At 39.1% G+C, this 17,887-nt stretch overlaps 1 protein-coding gene across 1 annotated transcript in view; it reads right to left on the bottom strand.

Annotated features, from left to right (window-relative positions):
• The window catches only part of BEGAIN (brain enriched guanylate kinase associated), a 155,637-nt gene that overhangs the window by 38,859 nt on the left and 98,891 nt on the right, over positions 1–17,887 (bottom strand). Inside the window, exon 6 of the mRNA XM_059819814.1 lies at positions 16,850–16,916. Coding sequence (XP_059675797.1) covers positions 16,850–16,916 — 67 coding nt within the window. The remainder of the gene's footprint in view (positions 1–16,849; positions 16,917–17,887) is intronic.

The raw sequence follows: 17,887 nt of genomic DNA, 5'->3' as shown, positions 1-17,887 counted from the left end.
TCATGTTTTACTATAAAGACAGCAGTTTATACCACCATTCTGCTCCTTCTTCGTTTCTGCTGTCAATTTCTGTTACTTCTTTCCACTTCACAATCTATTGCACTCTTCCTGTGTGAGACCAGACCTCCCACTGACAAACTGTGGTCTTGGAGAAACCATTCCTCTTTTCTCCCTAGTCATCATTTTCCAATCACCAGCCTGCTCCCATTAAGGCTGTCAATCATCTGAAGACTTCTTGGATTCAAGTTCCCTGTCTGGACTTAAAGCTTTCTTCCCCATCAGTGATAGCGTACTCTCTCAGCCCACTCTAAGCATTATTTCTTTACTTTTGTACCCACACCATCCTCTCTAGGATGATAGCTGATCCTATTCTGTAACTGGGCACCTACTGAGGCCACTTTTCTTATGCACCTCATGCTCTAGCTTCAGCTTTCTTCTACACAGGTGACTCTTTACGCATTACCAGGACTAATATACAGCATACATTTCTAATCTAGAGGGAATGTGAAAATACAGTGTTTCCTACTCCATAAGAAGTGGTGTAACTTTATAAGGATTTACAGAATTTTGAGCCTATACAAACAAACTGTATTGTAAAAAAAAACCCAAACAGCAAAAAGCAACAACCCGCTGCCAAGAGCCCCCCAGCCTACTATTTTCTGCAGCAGCTATATGGCAATAAAAGCATTTCATACTCCAGAAGGAGAGGTGTGGGGTGGGGCTTTGTGTTTTGAGTAGAAAATCATGGATGTCTTCAAAAGGAAGTATTCATCCAATTACTGAGTCATTTTCAACATCAAAAAGTTGCACCTGAGAGTTAAGAGTTGAATTTGGTACTTATATCCATCCCCCAGAATTTTCTATTGAATACTATGGATGCAAGGTTATGCTTAAAAATAACTATTGCATTTATGCTATGAAACCTATTAAACCTGATCTTGTCACTCTTCCTCTTCACACCAACACTTGCTTGAAACTCACCTGATAGTGTAAAGGCAGAAATAGAAAGTCCTAAGAAAGTCAATCATTTAGAAGACAGAGTCAGGCATCTTGGTCTCTCTCAATTGCGTTAGCAAATTTTGACATCATGAGCAAGAACTTCCCATCCTGCAGTATTGGAAATCTCTGCAGAATTACTTAGGGCATCTGTTGTTGATGCAGGAGGAGGGAACAAAGTCTGAGTAGGATGAGAAAAGATGTGTGGACACACTGCAAACTCATCACACAGCATAGGACTACAGCAACTCTCTTCAAAACCCAATATGCTGCTACAAAGCTGAGCTGGCTTTGGTGTGTTTGGCAGATGGAGAATTGCAAGCAAATATGAGAGCAGGTGGAGAGGCTCAGAAAATTTGTAAGAGGATCTTTGTAGAAATGACCTTCCTCTGAGACTTTCTCCAACAGTTGAGACCTTGGGAGAGGATGATCTAAGCCCTTAGAGCTCATCAGATTTTGATTTAAAAAAGCAACAGGCTTTAAGCTACAGAGACACCCTTCAGGTTGTGCAAAGCCTTTGTTCACTTCAGGTTAAATGTGATCTCCCCTTTATAATGAATCAAAGCTTTTATAACCCTCAGGCCTTGTAAAGGAGCTGTTTTGTTTTAAAAAGCACTGTTGGAACAACAGGAACAGCTAAGCCAGGAGAGAGCAAAATATGAGATTTTGTACCCTGCTAAACATAGAATGATATTTAGGGATGCTATATGTAGTCATCTACACAAGAACATATCCTCTCACCCCAACATACTACCAGTTACTGACATTGAACTTAAGAGAACCATGCCTGGAATACGAGTATAATGTTTAGATAATGTATGTAAAAAGAAAACCATCTGAAACTCTCATTATAAATGTCCTAACACTGGGTAGCTATCTGCCAATTCTGCAGTGCTCCTGGCTTAATAGAGCATAGTAAATATGAAAACCGTATTTAGAAAAGGAAGTGTGCTTCAGGCCCTTGAGGAAAGCTCTGCATACTTAAGTAATGATTCTTGACTTGTTTTTAATAGTTGTTTTGCTATACTTCCCAGTTTGATACCTTGTTTTCAAGAAAATAAAATTTCATGGCACAACATTTTAATAGATTGGACTATCTTTTTTTGTGCTCTACTTAAATTTTTGAAGTTTTCAGTCTTTTTTTCTCTTAAGGATCATCTTAAGTGTATTACTCTTTTAGGACACAAAAGAAGAAACACGGATATCCAGGGAGAACATAGGAAGGGATTCATAGCTTTGAATGACAGAGTATCATCTCAGTTGCAGGAGCCTGGTATTCATCTCTCATAACTTAACCTCATCTCACCATCTAGAAGTAAAGCGCTGGATAAAGCTGCTTGTGTAGTCTCTACTCAGTGGAAGAGATGTGTCCAAAGGGTGTTTATGCTTGTGTGCTTAGACACCTGTTTTAAGAAGACACAGTCATGCTGTAGAGGTGTTTCTATCTCTTACTTGACTAGAGAGGAGCCCAGGGACTAGCTGAGCCCTTATACTTAATTAATAAGCTAAAAGTAGGTGACATGAAGCACACATTCTGTCTTAAGTTCTGACTAGTGCTTCCTTGTATTAACTTTGTTGAAAATCTAGTAAGTGACTGAGAGTGAAGCTCTTAGGAAAAAAATAATAAGACCTCTAGTTCACTGCTCATTGCATTTCAATTTTTTGTACAATGGCATATTAGTGTTCTTTCAGTCTTCTGGAAATTCTCCATGGTTCTCAGATTTCTTGGTAATACATATTAAAACCTCAAATGCATGTTTGATATGGTCATTTCAAAACCTGAAACTATGTTTATAAGAAGTTGCTAAGTTAAAACCATCCATTTTCAGTTGACTGTGTTTACTCTCTGTGGTGGTGCATTCCTCCCCCCCCACACCCCGCCCCGACCGATCTATGATCTCAGAAATTCTAGCTAGGCCCTGACTTTTGTGTAACGAGTTGGGCAGTCAGGCGTCCCTTGAGCATTCCTGGAACTCTTGCATGGTTAAGGCAGGCAATGGCGCTGATTGTACCAGGCACTCCTGTTACCTGACTGAGACAGGTAATTGAGAGCAAGAAGAACGGGATGATCCATCATTCACTAACAGCCCTGGAGCACTCCTTATCAGGATCATAACCCAAATGGAACGACACCATGGTTACTGAAATTCCATCATTTTTCTAATGACTAAAGCCAATCATCTTGCGAACCTATAAGCAGTTGTCCCAAGTGACACCCTTGGAGGTCTCTTGGGCTGCAGCTGGCTGCGACCAGTATTTCCCTCTGAGTGGGACACCTCTCAGAGTTTTGCAAACTCTCCAGTTTGTGAAATTTTGGAGGACCGTGCCGAGCCAGTGCAGGGACCTGGGCTAAAACCCTCTCCTCCCCGAGACTCAACTCTGGCCTGTTGAGAAAAACCGAGACATTTGAAGTGAGTATTTTCACAGAACTTGAAGGGAATTTTTAACAGGTACCTTTGTATATGTCTTTATATCTCTGTGTGTGTTAAATCAATATGTAATCAAGCTATTGTTGTGATTAGCTCGCTTTGTAAATCTTAAAACTGATCAATGATTAAGTGCTGCTAAAATCTTGTCATCCACCTTAAATTGTGAATGAACCTTAGATTGCTGCTAAAAACGTATAATCCTTTCGATATAAACCGTTGACCAAGTCTGGGACTAGGAGTGGACCTCGCTGATCTTCTCTGAATCTCGTGACTCAATGGAAGGATTTCTTTGTTCCTTGCACTCCTTCCTTTAGACATGAACTGTTGACCAAGTCTGAGACTAAGTCTGGACTCAGCCGCACCCGGACTCCTCTGTGAGAAGGAGTTTAGAAGGCAAGGGTGTCCATTCTGAACCTCATGACTCAACAGGAGGGTCCTCTTTACCCTTTTGTTTCTCCAGTCTCTCTGCATAAATCATTCTGATTCAATTCTAGTTTGATTTTCCTTTGTATGTTTTAGTAAGTAGTAGAGTGAACCTTGCCATCGAATTCTGTTAAGTCGCATTTTTATAAACTTCTATTAAAATCACTTTTACCAATACTCTTGATGGTGATTCTTTAAGCAGCCTAAAACACTCATTTGCAATACTAGGATCCTCAGTTACTATCAAAATACTAAATATTTTGTCTTCTCATGATATAAAAGTATCTTATTTTCCTGAACACAAAGAGCTCATTGACTTCTCATTACAGTACTAAAGCCAATGCACACTCCACCATGCCTGGTAGGTAAAATACCAAAGTCATTGTTTAAATTTCTTCTAGATATATGAACTATATATGAGTTCAACTACGTGAGCTGTGTTATTATACCTAATAACTTACAAATTATTTTCCTGTATCTTTTTGCTTCCTTTGTCTATTCTCTATATCTCAGGGCTTGTAATTGTTATTGACTGCTATCAGTTCTTTTTTCCACTTGATACTTTTACAGTTTCCATTTTACATGGCAATTTTTACTACTTCTCCTAAAGATTTTTAATCATAGCTTTCTCCTCCTTTATTCCTAAATGTGACATCTGTTTTTAGCAAAACAATGTGAATGGTGATTGATAAGCGTTTAAAATCTTTTCTCTCAGATGGTTTGGCTAAAAATAATTATCAGTTGTGCAAGACTCACTCTTTTTTGCATTAAATACCTGTATCATTGGTTTGGATTTTACTCTGTGTACAGATACCAAATGTAATAAATTTATGATCTCTTAGCCTTAAGCTACAGCTAATTTTAGTTCAAAGATGAGTCCCTGTATTTTTCATAATGAAGGCAAAGAGAGAATTCCTTCATGTTTAATGCAGCATTTTCATAATCAGGAAATTGTCTTTATAATTTTTTTTAACCACTTCTAAAGAGCTCTGCACTGGCTGTATGTGACCATCAGCACAAGTCATTAAAGGTAAAGACGAGAGCATTTTTTCTCCTGTGTGCTACAAATAGCTGTTTACAGCGATATGGCAAAACTTGTTGTAGTTTGTAGCAGGCACAGACCAGCATGTGATCTGCCTCTGCCTTCTATTAATAATTCAAGAATATTCAAGATTACTATTTTAGAGTTTCCAGGCACAATACAAAGTGCCATTCCCAAGCTCTGCAATCTACTTGATCTATCCCTAACAACCTGATTTAACCATTTTAGTCACACAAGTCTTTTCCATGAGTTTCAGTTATAGTCTGGCACCTATGCACAAGCATTGTTTCCAATTCTTTTAGTTTATTACTAGATTCTTATTGCTGGCATATAGGCAGCTAGAGGGTGTCTTTTCATACCCCTTGTGACTGGATTGGTTTTATCCTTGACACCTTGATTTTATGGCAAATAAGAATACTTTATTTTTTCCTTTTAATCCCTTTTTTATTATATAGGTTGATGCCTGGCTAGTATAGCTTGCCACTTCCACAGATGGTACTTTCCTATTTGCTTTAGCAGAGTACAGCTAAACCAAACAGGTTCTTTTCCTCATAGCAAATGGATCAGGACTCCACAGAACCCAATCTACCACCTAGAGCCACATGCCTAGTTAGCAGCTCTCTTCCTGGGCATCCTGCTTTGTATCTTCTTTTACTTTTAAGAGAGAGGAATGCTCTCTGACCAGGAATTGTATGGATGGTTCCTGTCCTTCAGCAGGCTACTGGGAACTCTTATTTTGGAGACAATAAAGCTAGCTGGCATTAGCCTCTGTGGGGAAATTACAAGTAAAATGCCACATTCTAATCTCTGAGCCTTTAGAATTGTGTTAAATCAGTTTAAGGAAGATTATATGCAGTTAACATGTTGGAAGAAGCAGACAGATCCATGATCCTTCAGCACTGTCTTCCAAAAGAGCTTCTGGCCTGTATTTCTTCTTCCTCATGGAATATATGATACTCTTTATTTTTCATCTCTGGCTATTTAGACAGAAGACAAATTCCTGAAAGTTGAGCAATGGAAAGCTGGGCAAGACCATGTAGTGAGGGTTTATCAAAATCTCATTGCAGCAGAGAAAGCCAATTACATGTGTCACCACGGAGTAAAATAAGCCTTGTTCAAATGAATTTTCTCCCCGTGATGTTGTATTTACTGAGCTCCTGCGTCACTGTAACTGGGAACCCTGAGATGTAGGTACATTAATATAACAGTATGAAAATTCACAGAGGAGCAGAGCAGGTACTGGGGAGGCATCTAACGGGGAGATAATTCTCCAATCACCCTGGGAAGGGGAGAGGAGACAGCTGCTTTTCTTGGTGCAGAGCGTCACATGGGGCTGTTGCCGTTTCTCCTGCCTACAGGCTGTTTCCCTCCCCATTGCACTCTAGGAAGAAACACGTAGCTGGGAAAAAAAAAGGGAGTGATTAAGCTGAGACATTCATCCTGAGGAGAAAAAGTCCTGCTTTCTGCAACCTGCTGGCAGTATCCAGTGCAGGAGTCTCTCCTGCTCGTGAGGTGGGCTTGTCCCAGGACTCCAGCCAAGGACAGAGGCATCGCCACTCCTGGGGTGGCTCCAGGGGAGGGTTGAGCTTTACTTGTGGTAAATGTTAGCACAGCAGGTTGACACGGCCATATATTGCACTCGCTACATTTTCTTACTAGGTTGGTTTTGGAGATCTAACAAAACTGAATTCCTCATTGAGACACCTCTCATTAGGATCCTGAGTTGGGTATTGAATGGCTGCAGCTTATTAGAAGGAATTAAATCTATCTTATTAAGAATAATAGAGAACTCGGACATCTCTGGTAGCCTTTAATCTGCTTTCCACGCATCTTGTATAGAAATTAAAGTTTTACTTTATTTGACATCCTTTGTCTATGAATGCACTGCATTCTTTGATATCTCTCTGTATCCGCACTAGAAATTTGAAAGAAAAATTGCTTAAATACTTAAACAGGAAAATACAGAAATTTGAAAGAAACCTTAAAGTATCAGATAATTTGAGACAAAAACTTCCCAATGTATTGTACTGTGCTCTCTTCAATTAGTCCCACAACACAGAAAACTACGTTTTGTGACAAAATAGAATTCGCTACTGTTTTAACATCACACAACATTGGAACAAACTTCATTGAGCTTACTACAGCTGGTGCATAAAGATCCATTCAGTAAATTATGTTTTAAAAACTGCATTGAGAGAGTTGGGCTAATTTTATTAGAGGTTTTAATTCTGATTCTCTGTCTAGTAGTTGGGTAACTGTAAAAGAACTATTTATTAATTTAAAGCTCATACAGCTGACTGATGCATGCTAATGCATTTTAGATTTAATAATCACATCTTCCTTAATTGAATTGTATTTGCTCAGACAGAGCATATAATTAAATCAAGTCTTTTCTAATCCTTCTCATGCCAGATTATTCTATGGTACATTGGGGAAGAATAGTCAAATGTATGAATTTAGTTAATTTAAGCTCATTGAAAAAAATCTATAGTCACATTGTGAATGTTTGGGATATTCATCATTTTCCAAAATAAGAGATGTATTTTTCCATACATATCTTCTGCAATAATTAAGAAGTGTAAAGAGGCAGCAAGACTGAAAATATCCTAAGAAGGAAACAGTTTTAAGAAAATCGAGCAGATTTAGACAGCAGATACTGAAATCCACATACTACTTGACCAGTAAGCTATTTCAGACAATTGCTCTCAAACAGCTTTATGGAGAAGGAGAAGGTAGTATTGCTCAGGAACATTCACTTGCTTTTACCTGTTCCTTACTATTTTGTCTGATGATGAAGAATTAAACAAGGCTATCAGAGAGAAGAGACAGAAAACAAAGCCAAGACATAGCTAAGAAATCACAGAAGAGAAGAATGAGAAAATCTTTACTGAGACACTCTGATGTGCTTGCGTGTGCCTGGTCAGTTATGTCCAAGATCCAAGTCCAGCACCAAGGGTATTCTAAGACATAAAGGATTAAAAAAAACATGGCTTGTATGAGAGGGAAAAATTATTTAGAGTTGGGGGTGGATTTCAGAAAGACAAACCAAGGGAAAGACAGAGCAAGAAAGGAATTTGTCAGGAAAGATATTTATTTGTCAGCTGAAATTGCTGTAATCCACTTTGCCCCTCTACTAAAAAAGTTGCAAGAGGAGGAGGGTAGAGTTTAGGCATACAGAGGTTTACTTTTTTAACACTTTTCTCTGATTGCTGTAGACCTTTTGATAGAAGAAAAATACAGGAATATAATTCTTAGTGGGATGTTCAAGCTTGGCATTTTCTTCTTTTTATGATAGATCAGAGGAACTGGATATATGGATGTGCTACCAATGCATCTTCTGTGTCCATAACACTTTAAAAGATTTATTCAGCAAAACAGAGCTATGGAAATAAGCAGCATTTTTTTTCTCTGATAAATGATGTATTGCCTCAAGTCTAAATTACTGACCTGATCTAATTTGTCCATCAGAGTTAAATTATAGAATTTATCCTTTTTAATAAACAACACTGGTTTCTGATTAAGAAATGACCTGCAGCAGAATCTAATTTTTCTTCTTGATTTCCAAATGGTATAATGTTATTAAAGATAACATTATGGGGCTATAGTGTTTTGGCTGAAGATTTTGATCTCATGCTCTATGGCATTTCACTTGGAGAATGATTTGCTCTTAATGTCATATTCAACCTTGTACTAGCAAAGGTCTTATAAAGATTTGTTTCCTTGACTACCCCATGTCACAGACTTGAAATGTAATTCCACAGCAGTAAAAGAAAAAAAAAATCAAGGCTGTGTATAATTAATAACGTATCACGGAAAGAAATCTGCTTAGCGAAGTGCTGTCAAGGTGCTGCTTGTGAAGTAAAGGCACACTTTTCTTTGCAAGTGATTTGTAAAACATAAGCAGGGTGATTATTTATCTTCCCAGTACAAAAGGTACTAGTGTTGGTCTTTAATGTTTCTTCAAGGGAGCAGGCATGCATTGACTGAGGTCAACAGGAATATTGCCTTTCTGAGCAGAGTATGTCAATTCATACGACATCACTGACAACTGTAGGGGTTTGCTCCTTATTTGAAATAAGGCCAACCTACACAGCATACACTGTGTTAAAGGATATTATAATAAAAACTGCTTACATCTGCACCTCCTGCTAAAGGCCTTCTTGTCACAGTGTCATCTGGAAATATTCCTGAGGTTTTCAGTTCAATGAACACCCTTTGCCTTACATGAGCTTGGGGTAAAGGCACCTCTCATCTCTTGCCCAACTCTTTCAGAATAGAAATCTGAGCAGCAAATTTAAGTTATAAACAGGGATACTTTATCTAAAATCAATGAGTGCAATCAAACCTAGCCCTTGGCTGGGGAAGGGTCCTGGCATGCTTGGCCTGGGTTCTGCTTAGATATATTCTTTGATATAAAATATGGATGAACATGGTATCACTAGACATGCTGATTGCTCCTTTAAGCATGAATTAGCTGGCTGTTCATCTTTTTCAAGTGCTCAGGACTTTACCCCAGGCACTGGATATCTTCTGTGGCAAAAAATTTCTTCTCAGTTTATAACTGTTTTATCGTGCTGACTTAGGACCAGTTCTTTAGGAAACCAGCAGCACTGAGGATTTGTTGTTTATAATCAACATAATCAGTTTGTTGCCTAACCCCACTGACAGCAGGACCAACTTGTTGGAAGCCAGACAGATAGGTTTACTTGCCATCACCTTCCTTGGCCTCCCAGCATTGCAAATATGCTTGTAAAAAAAATCTTACATATCAGCTTATCAAAAGCCTTTCTGAGCTGGCTAGTCAGCTTCACAGGCTGTGCTCTTTCTGCTAGCAATTTAGATGACGTTGACAAAATGTGCTTATCGTCTTTCTATGTACCTATCATCTCCCACATTACATATCAGTGGCATGCCTTGCTGGGGTAGAATCCTGCTGTATAATAAAATGCTAAATAAATTATAGCTGGAGGGAAAAGAGATGGTGTTGATTGATGCTTATTCCCTAAAGTCAATGTAATAGTATCTTCTGAGGCTGTGTTAGTGACAGTAGGTTGAAAAAAGAAATGTTTGTTTCTGGAGGAAAAAAGAAAAAGAAAAAAGTACAAGATTGCATATTGCATTTCTAGTGAGCAAAGAGGACTCTGCTGGAGGTACAGGCCACTTGTGATAATAAAATTGACCAAAGATCTTCTGATGTTGATGATCCTACGCACCTGTAGTACTGTTCTGCGAGCATAAGGGATGCAATTAGAACCAGACAACATAAAAATTAGTGTTTCTCCATCCCTCTTTTCGTTTTCTCTCCACAAAAGTCATTGTCTTCTTATCCTAATTAATTCCACACTCCCTCCTGTACAGAAAAAATGACATGGTTTTGAGTTCTGTAGCTGCTATGCTAAAAAAAAATATTTTCTTTATTTAGAAATAAAATAGATTATAGGAACAGATGACAGAAAACCCCTACAGGGACCTGGACTAAATGGACCAATACTCCACCTGTATATGCTTTTTTTTAAATTCCTTCTTTTTTTTTTTTTTTTTTAAACTGTGATGAACCCTGTCTTTGCCATTTGTAAACAGAAGATAAGTAACTGTCATAGTAAATTAGATTTAAGAGAACCTAGGAAGTACTTTGATCTTTTTTGTAGGCAGTGGATTCAGATAGAGAAGACCTAAAAGTTATTTGGAAATTTGCTCCTTGCTTCTTGTTGACCTTGGCCAAGACACTTTGCTCTTCTGTCCCTTGTTTTCCACATTCATAGAGGACACCAGCTTTCATGAAGGACTTTGAGATGTGAAGTGCCTTCTACACAACACCTTTTCAGGCTTGTTCTTGTTCTTGCTTTCCCTTTCTTTGTGGTGAATTGGCAGATAATCACAGAGGGCCAAGGCACTTACAAGAAAGGCACAGGTCAAAGATACCCACATCCCAGAAATATTTCTATTCTTTTCAGCTACTTTGAAAACAACAGATTTTTCTACTTGCAGTTGGTCAAGGTGGTAGCACTGGGGGGGTGTCCTGTGAGACAGAGGCCAAACCATGGAGATCAGGATGAAGAAAATTATCAAAAACCTCAGGTATCAGAAATGCATACCAGTGGCCAAGAGATAAGACACATGCTGAGAAGGGAAGAGCTCTGGAGCACTGTCATCATGCAACAGAGAGGATATTGGAGTGAAAAGTGTCCATTGTCACTTTACAGCTTCCTTAGGCTGCAGGTATTTGTGGAAAACATCCTCCTAAGAGGGAGAGACAGAGCAGAAGCTTTCCCATGGCTTTGGAAAAAAGGAAAGTAGTTTCCAGATCAGTCTCTCATGATGCCATATTCATCTACTGCAATTAGGAAGAGGCTGGACTGCCTTACGAGTCTCTTGGGAGGAAGGATCACTCTGCCAGACACATAACAATGGGATAACAATGGGAAATGAATCTCTGTTCAGAGAGAGAAAGGACTGAGGATATTAGAAAGCCTGTGTGCACTTCTGTGCTCCTGCGATGCGGAGTTGTGTTCCCTACTTACCCAGGAAGATTCATTCATTTGACTGCAGAACGGATGGATCTACTCAGTCTGAGCCTGTGTGTAAATGTGTGTGGGTTTAAAAGACTGGTCTTATTACATATCTGACAATATTTTTTACCTGGGAAGTGAGTGTGAAAAAAGTTAGTGAGAGATGGAAATGTTTAGTACAAAATGCCTGTAAGTGCATTTTTTCAACTGCTATTTTTATAAATGACTTGTTTCTGTAGCATTCATGGTCATTTCCTTCCTTAGAAATGTTGTTTTGCAGTTGTTTTAGTCCACAAAACATGGACCTTCTCTGGCTTCTGTCTTAACTAACCAACCAGTATAAATTTCTCTTGAAATTCACAGCTGTCTTCACTGAATGTGAGCAAATGAGCCTGTCAGGTTGAGCTGACTCTAAACTTTTCTTGTCTTTGGGATGCAAATTCTTTTAAGTATATTTAGGTCATCTCTATTTGATTTTCATGGGACATACAGTAGGGGGGGAAGCAAGTTGTTCTTCATAAAGGAAAGAAAATGAAAAAGATGTGCTTTAAATCACTCCATTCAAAGTCACTGTCAAAGTCGCCATCCTCCATGCAGGAACCTAAACATGCTGGGCTTCTGCTTTCCTTAAGTTTGTGTCAGAAATAGCCTTTTTCTCCATTGCCTTCATCTTTCACTTATGATTTAAGGCATATGAAGGCACTACCCACCATACCGGGGCGGGTGACTGGTAGCTGTCATGGGAGACTGAGGTACAATCTAGTGACTAGTTTAAATTCCAAAGCCAAAGTGCTGGACTCGCCCTGGTAGTTAGAGGCTTTTAATGCCTTGCTGAAATTGTTCATCAAATTCCTCATCACTTTCCATATTCTTTACCTTCCTGGCCTGGACACCCAGCAAGCTGCTTCATTTAAAATAACATTCCCCTGACACAAAGTCTCAGAGCACAACTTAAAATTGCTCAGCTCATATTTAATTCATCTTTGGATTTCCCCAGCTGGAGATGTTTGGGTATGTATTATGGCCAGCAGACTGGAAAGCCCCAGATATTCAAGACCTGGATAAATAACTCTTAACAACACAGAGCATAAAGTATTTGCTGTACCTTTTAGTCCTCCTCCACTCATAGGCAGAGGAAGACACAGGATAATCAGTGCAGTGCTCAGACAGTGCAGTGTTTCAGAACTGGTCGTCCTTAACACAAATCCCTCTTTACTGCTGGCTTATATAATAACTTCTTCCAACTTTATGGCTGAGTCACACCCCCAGCCTGCCTTAATGTACATGAAAAATCAGGCATTAATGTGATGTAATGGTTTTCATCTTGACAGATGATAAAATGTATAACGCACTGTGTGCAGAGCGATGATGCCAGCTTTGCAGAGGGAAGAACCAAAGCCCCAGTGGCTGGGGCTATTCCAGGGAGCCTGGGAGGGCTGGTGGAGCTGGTGCCCAGCATGTCCTACACCACAGAGAGTAGGAGTCCAGTCATGTCCCTGATGTCTGACAGCATTCAGTATTGCCTATGCTGCCGAAATGTCCTGAACTGGCACTGAGAGAAAAGAAAGAAATTTCCATCCTTAAAAACAGCAACCAAACCCAACAGGAGTGGGGAATGACACTTTGAAGACCCAGAGGTTTCAGTTTGGCAGCAGTCTTGAGAGAGATGGGGTGTCAGACCAAGGGGTATGTGGGAGTAAGGGTTTACCAAGTGGGTGCATTGATTTATCTGCTGGTTCCCCTGGTCATCAGAGGGCTCTGTTCCTTACCACAGGGTTGTCACCTTCCTTGTCCACCTTCAATGCTGCCTGTGTATAAGATGCAGATAGCATGCATTTTAGACTGAGCAGAGGTTTACATTCTGGCCTCTTGAAGGACTGCATGAGAAGTGAGCTTATACCATCGAGCAGTCTGTCTGTCAAACTGTTAGTTTCTAGTTACAAAAGACGTATTTTAGGGTGTTTCTGGAGAATATGGTCTTGTGAGCTCTTTGCAGCTGGATTTCTGAGATCAGGTTTTTCAAGAACATTCAAAATGCAGATGGGGGAGAAGAAATGGGTGTGATTTTCATTAGCGGTTGGGTGTATTAAGCAGCTATCATTAGGTATCTAACAGTTATTCCCAAACGTAGACATCATTACAAATCTGGTTTACAGCTTTAAAGGTAAACATACAGAACCAACTGCAACCAAACGCCTTAAAACTTCAGAAGCTTTTTAAAATGAATTGCTTAATTCCAGTGAGGTTTGCATGTGGGATACAGTTGGATTAAGATCGTATAAAAGATTTCTTAACATGTGGTTGGGATGACTTGCATAATGTACTTATGACTGCTGTTTGTGAGCAGCAAGACCATGGCAGAGCATCCTTGGGAAACTCAGACCAATGCCAGGGAAACCAAAGACTACTGGTGACAACTGGAACTAGATATTATAAGAAGTTCTTTAATTGAACAGCCCTGAATCACAGTGCAAAATTTAAGGGCTCTGCTTAGGCTTTTCCCACATCTTAATGGAAAAAAAATTATAAAGCTTAATTATTTAAGAAGACAGCCTGTATATTCCCCTGCTTCACCAGTGCTTACAAGACCAAACAAATCTTCTCCAGTTAAAGTACCTGACTGTGGTAAGAACAGGAGTTTTATGAGCAGTGGCAGCAGAATTTTAGTTCTGTGCTGCATATGTCTCTACACTGTCATGTGTTTAGTCTTGCCCAGTTTAATACAGCAAACTCTCCACCGATTTCAGGATTGCATTTTTTAGCTCTTAGCCAACACAGACACTGTGTTTTATATTTTGTATTTTTATTTTGAGTTCTGACGTGATAGAGGTTTCAATTGGATACCATTTGCTGTGTGCTTTCAAATATTTTTAAATATTTTATACATTACCACTCAAAAGGAAGCAGAGCCTAGAAGAAAAATAACTGCTACTTCAGCTTCTTTTCTGTGACTGCTGATGAATTAATGATTATTTTTTACATCCCTTATACCAATAGCAGGCATGAAAAGCTTTAATATTCAGGACAATAGCAGGCATGAAAAGCTTTAATATTCAGGATACCCAAAAACATTAGAAGAGGGAAGCCAAGGTGGAGTCCTACATTAGTGGTGACGAGCTGGGGCCAGTCACTGGGAGAGGGGGAATTGTGGGTCACCTGTAAGGGCAAGGAGAAAGGGGTCTCCTGGGAGCATCCCAGGTCACCCGCAGGCAGGGGGAGCGAGGGACCGCTGCCCTGGGGGGGGTTCTTTTCCCCATTTGTTGCATTTGGACACATTAAATGGTCAAAACTTGTGTAAGAATCTGAGCGTGTATATGTGTGTGTTTGTGTATGCATATATATGCGTGTCTATAGAGGGATGGGGTGGGGGAGAGGGGGAGAAAGCAAACACATGATTTATATATTTGGTATTTATTAAATTATATTAAAGGTAGAGAAAACAAAAGCTTTTGATTTTGGAATGACAAACTGACTAAATTAGACAAAAAAATAAACACAGCTGTTCCTCCTAAGCAGGAAAGGAAGAGAAAGGTATCCAAGAGCCCAGTCCACCATAAGCTGTTGATTAACCAGACCAGCTGTTATTTAATCCAACTTTCTCTGAAGTATTGAGGGTTTTTGGAGTGCCCTGAAAATCAAATGGTTTGGCTTATCTAAATCAAATATGGTACTATTGTCCCCATCTTTTTGTTTTTAATAGAGTTTCCATTTGACATTGGTTTGGTTTGGTTTTGTGTCTTCAGTTGCTGTGTTTCAGAAAGCAAAGCAGCCTGGAGTTAAGTGGTGTACAGAGCCTGTTTGATTTTCTTCAAGCCTCTAAAACTACCTTCAATGACTGTCATATTAGTGGGATAAAAAAAGGTACAGTGCTCCATGGAATCAGTCTTCCTTCTTTCTGTGCTGTGCTCTGAAATCATTGCTCAGGGTTTGAAGTGAATGCTGAAACATCAGTTTAAAAATTCTTTGCTTTGATCTGAAATACCTGATAAAAAAGCACGGATTTTCCGGAGTCCTTCTTTCCGTGTTTCTAATCTTTTTATTTCATTTACCAGTCAGAATGCCTCTACTTTATTTATCTTTTGTAGCGCATATGTAATAAATATTAGGCTACAGATGAAGACAAAATCCCAAAGTGATTTGGGTAAAAGGAAAAAGAATGTAACAAAGGAAGAGCGGAGAAAAAAACCAGTAACATGGGATCAAATGTTATTTATGTTTGTACAGTGTTTATACATGTATTTATTAACAAACATCAGCTATAACCCAGCTGTAACTTTGCCCTGTTGTTAGCCAGTTACAAAAACATCAGTTACAAAAGCATTCATTGTCAGCTATTTATACAGATTCCTGAGATAAGAACCATGACATTTTCAAAAATTTGTTTCCCATTTCTTAGTAAAGGCTGGTGTCTCTCCAGTACGTTGCCACAGTCCCTATTTACTCTCAAAGCACAATAATCTGTTCCCCTCATTCCAAGCTGCCTGCCCATGCGAATGTTATGCATGAGACGTGTTAAATGTAGACTTATCCTGGCATCCTTACAGCTGTACATGAGGACTCTGCCCGGACCTATAAACTGTGTGTTTATGCGTGTGCACTGTGCTTGCCGGGGCCATGCTGCATATGGGGCTGGGCAGAAGGGGAGCAGGGAACCACTGACCGCGCTGAGCCGGGAGAGGAGGAAGCAGCTCAGGCTTGCTCATGACCTAAAGATCTTTGGAAGTTCAAAACTGTTCTTTCCTCTTTCAGTATTACTCTCACATTTCTTTGTAAATATTCTGCTAACAGTGAATATGACGTCCCAGCAGTATTAGCAATGAGCCAGGGCACTAAAGGCATTGCCATTTCTTTTTAACATCAAACTATTTTGAATGAATGGTGCTGTGTCTTGTAATATTAGTCCTAGATGTGGAGCCCGTAAATAGTGCAGTGATTTCCTCACTCAGTTATTAATTGGCCTGTGACAGTGACATTGACATTGCAGTTGCAGACACATGCAGATCAGAAATTAATACACTGAGATTGATAGTTATGACAGCATATAAAAGTCAGATCATCCAAGCTCTATTAAATCATTTAATAAAAACTGAGTGAAAGTATCTAAGAAGCATGAGAAAACCTTGGATTACCTTGTTACTTAATGAAAACATAAATATTTAAAACCCATGAAGTTATTAACTAAATTAACCAGAATTATTTTAAAGGTACAATTTACTCAACCAGATAATCAACCAATGCAATCTCCATTTAAATTGAAGGAGCTATGCTGCCATACACAGCTTGAGCTCTAAATCATGATATTGGTAAAGTCATATATATTTTTTAAGCATACTGCATTTGGAGCATGAGGGGTTTTTTTTTTAGACAGATACATATACATTTGTCCTATGACTTAAGAACCATAAACCCACATTTAATATGAAAAAAAAAGTTCACTTATGATAACTTACCATTCTATAAAGTTTATCCTCCAGATCCTGATTAATTCTTTGTAAGGCTAGGTAATTGTTTTGTATCCTAAAACAAAGATGATATCATGTAATTGAATGCAATTTTTTTTGTGTTGTTTTTTACCTGTAATTTTCACATCAAAACCTTGGCTTGCACTACTTGAAATCTATTTTCTTATCACTCCTGTTGCCAGTCAGTGGTTGCCTTTGAAATGTAATTACCACCCACTTCCTAAGCAAAACTTCTTTGTCATGTTTGCTTACTATATTCAGTGGCAAATTCCATCAGGAAGCGAAAATATGTTTGCTGTTCCGCACCTGTGTGCAGACATGCATTGCAGCATGGGAACTTGCACAAAGAGATTGTAACTTTACATCAGGCTCTGGAATGATATGTTAGAGAGAAAGCTTGAGCTGCATACTTAGAAAGTCCAGAAAAAGATTTAAGAGGCTCTCTTAATAAGGACAATTGTAGCAGAAACCTCATGACTGTAGCAAAAGAAACACACGGGCATCACCACATGACTTAGAAGAGAATATTCCTTCTTTTGACAGAAGTTCAAGGAATTGCCTATTCTCAAGAGCTAAACACATCCCCTTTCTTCAGGAAATACATTTAGATAGCTTAGCCTGGAGAAGGTGGGTGTTTATTTTTATCAGCACTGAGGGATTAAATGGACTCACAAAATGAGATTTCCCTGCTTATTCCAGAGCTATAGACCAAAGAAAAGTTTCAGTCTGTACATCTTTAGGTTGCTTAGATGGTAACCTTGGTATTGTAATGAACAAGCTGCGCAGCCTGTGGGAAAAAGATCGCTATTTTGGTAGTAGCTGTGCCTTTCTTTTCACAGAAGGTAAGGAGGGTAGGTCCTTGTTCTTGTTTGTGCGTATCACCTCAGCAGGATTTTTAGCAAATGTAAAGCAAATGTTAGAAGCTCAGCTGTGAAAAGTTTGTCTGAAAACATCTATATGTTTGTACGGAGAATCTTAGGTCAATAGGTCAAAGTAGTTTCAGTGGTGAGTTGATTTTAGGTAATG

Source organism: Gavia stellata, chromosome 7 (assembly GCF_030936135.1).
Source record: "Gavia stellata isolate bGavSte3 chromosome 7, bGavSte3.hap2, whole genome shotgun sequence".
NCBI lineage: Eukaryota > Metazoa > Chordata > Aves > Gaviiformes > Gaviidae > Gavia > Gavia stellata.
The sequence above is the reverse complement of the archived record's forward strand: the minus strand, read 5'-3'. Positions and strand labels throughout refer to the sequence as shown.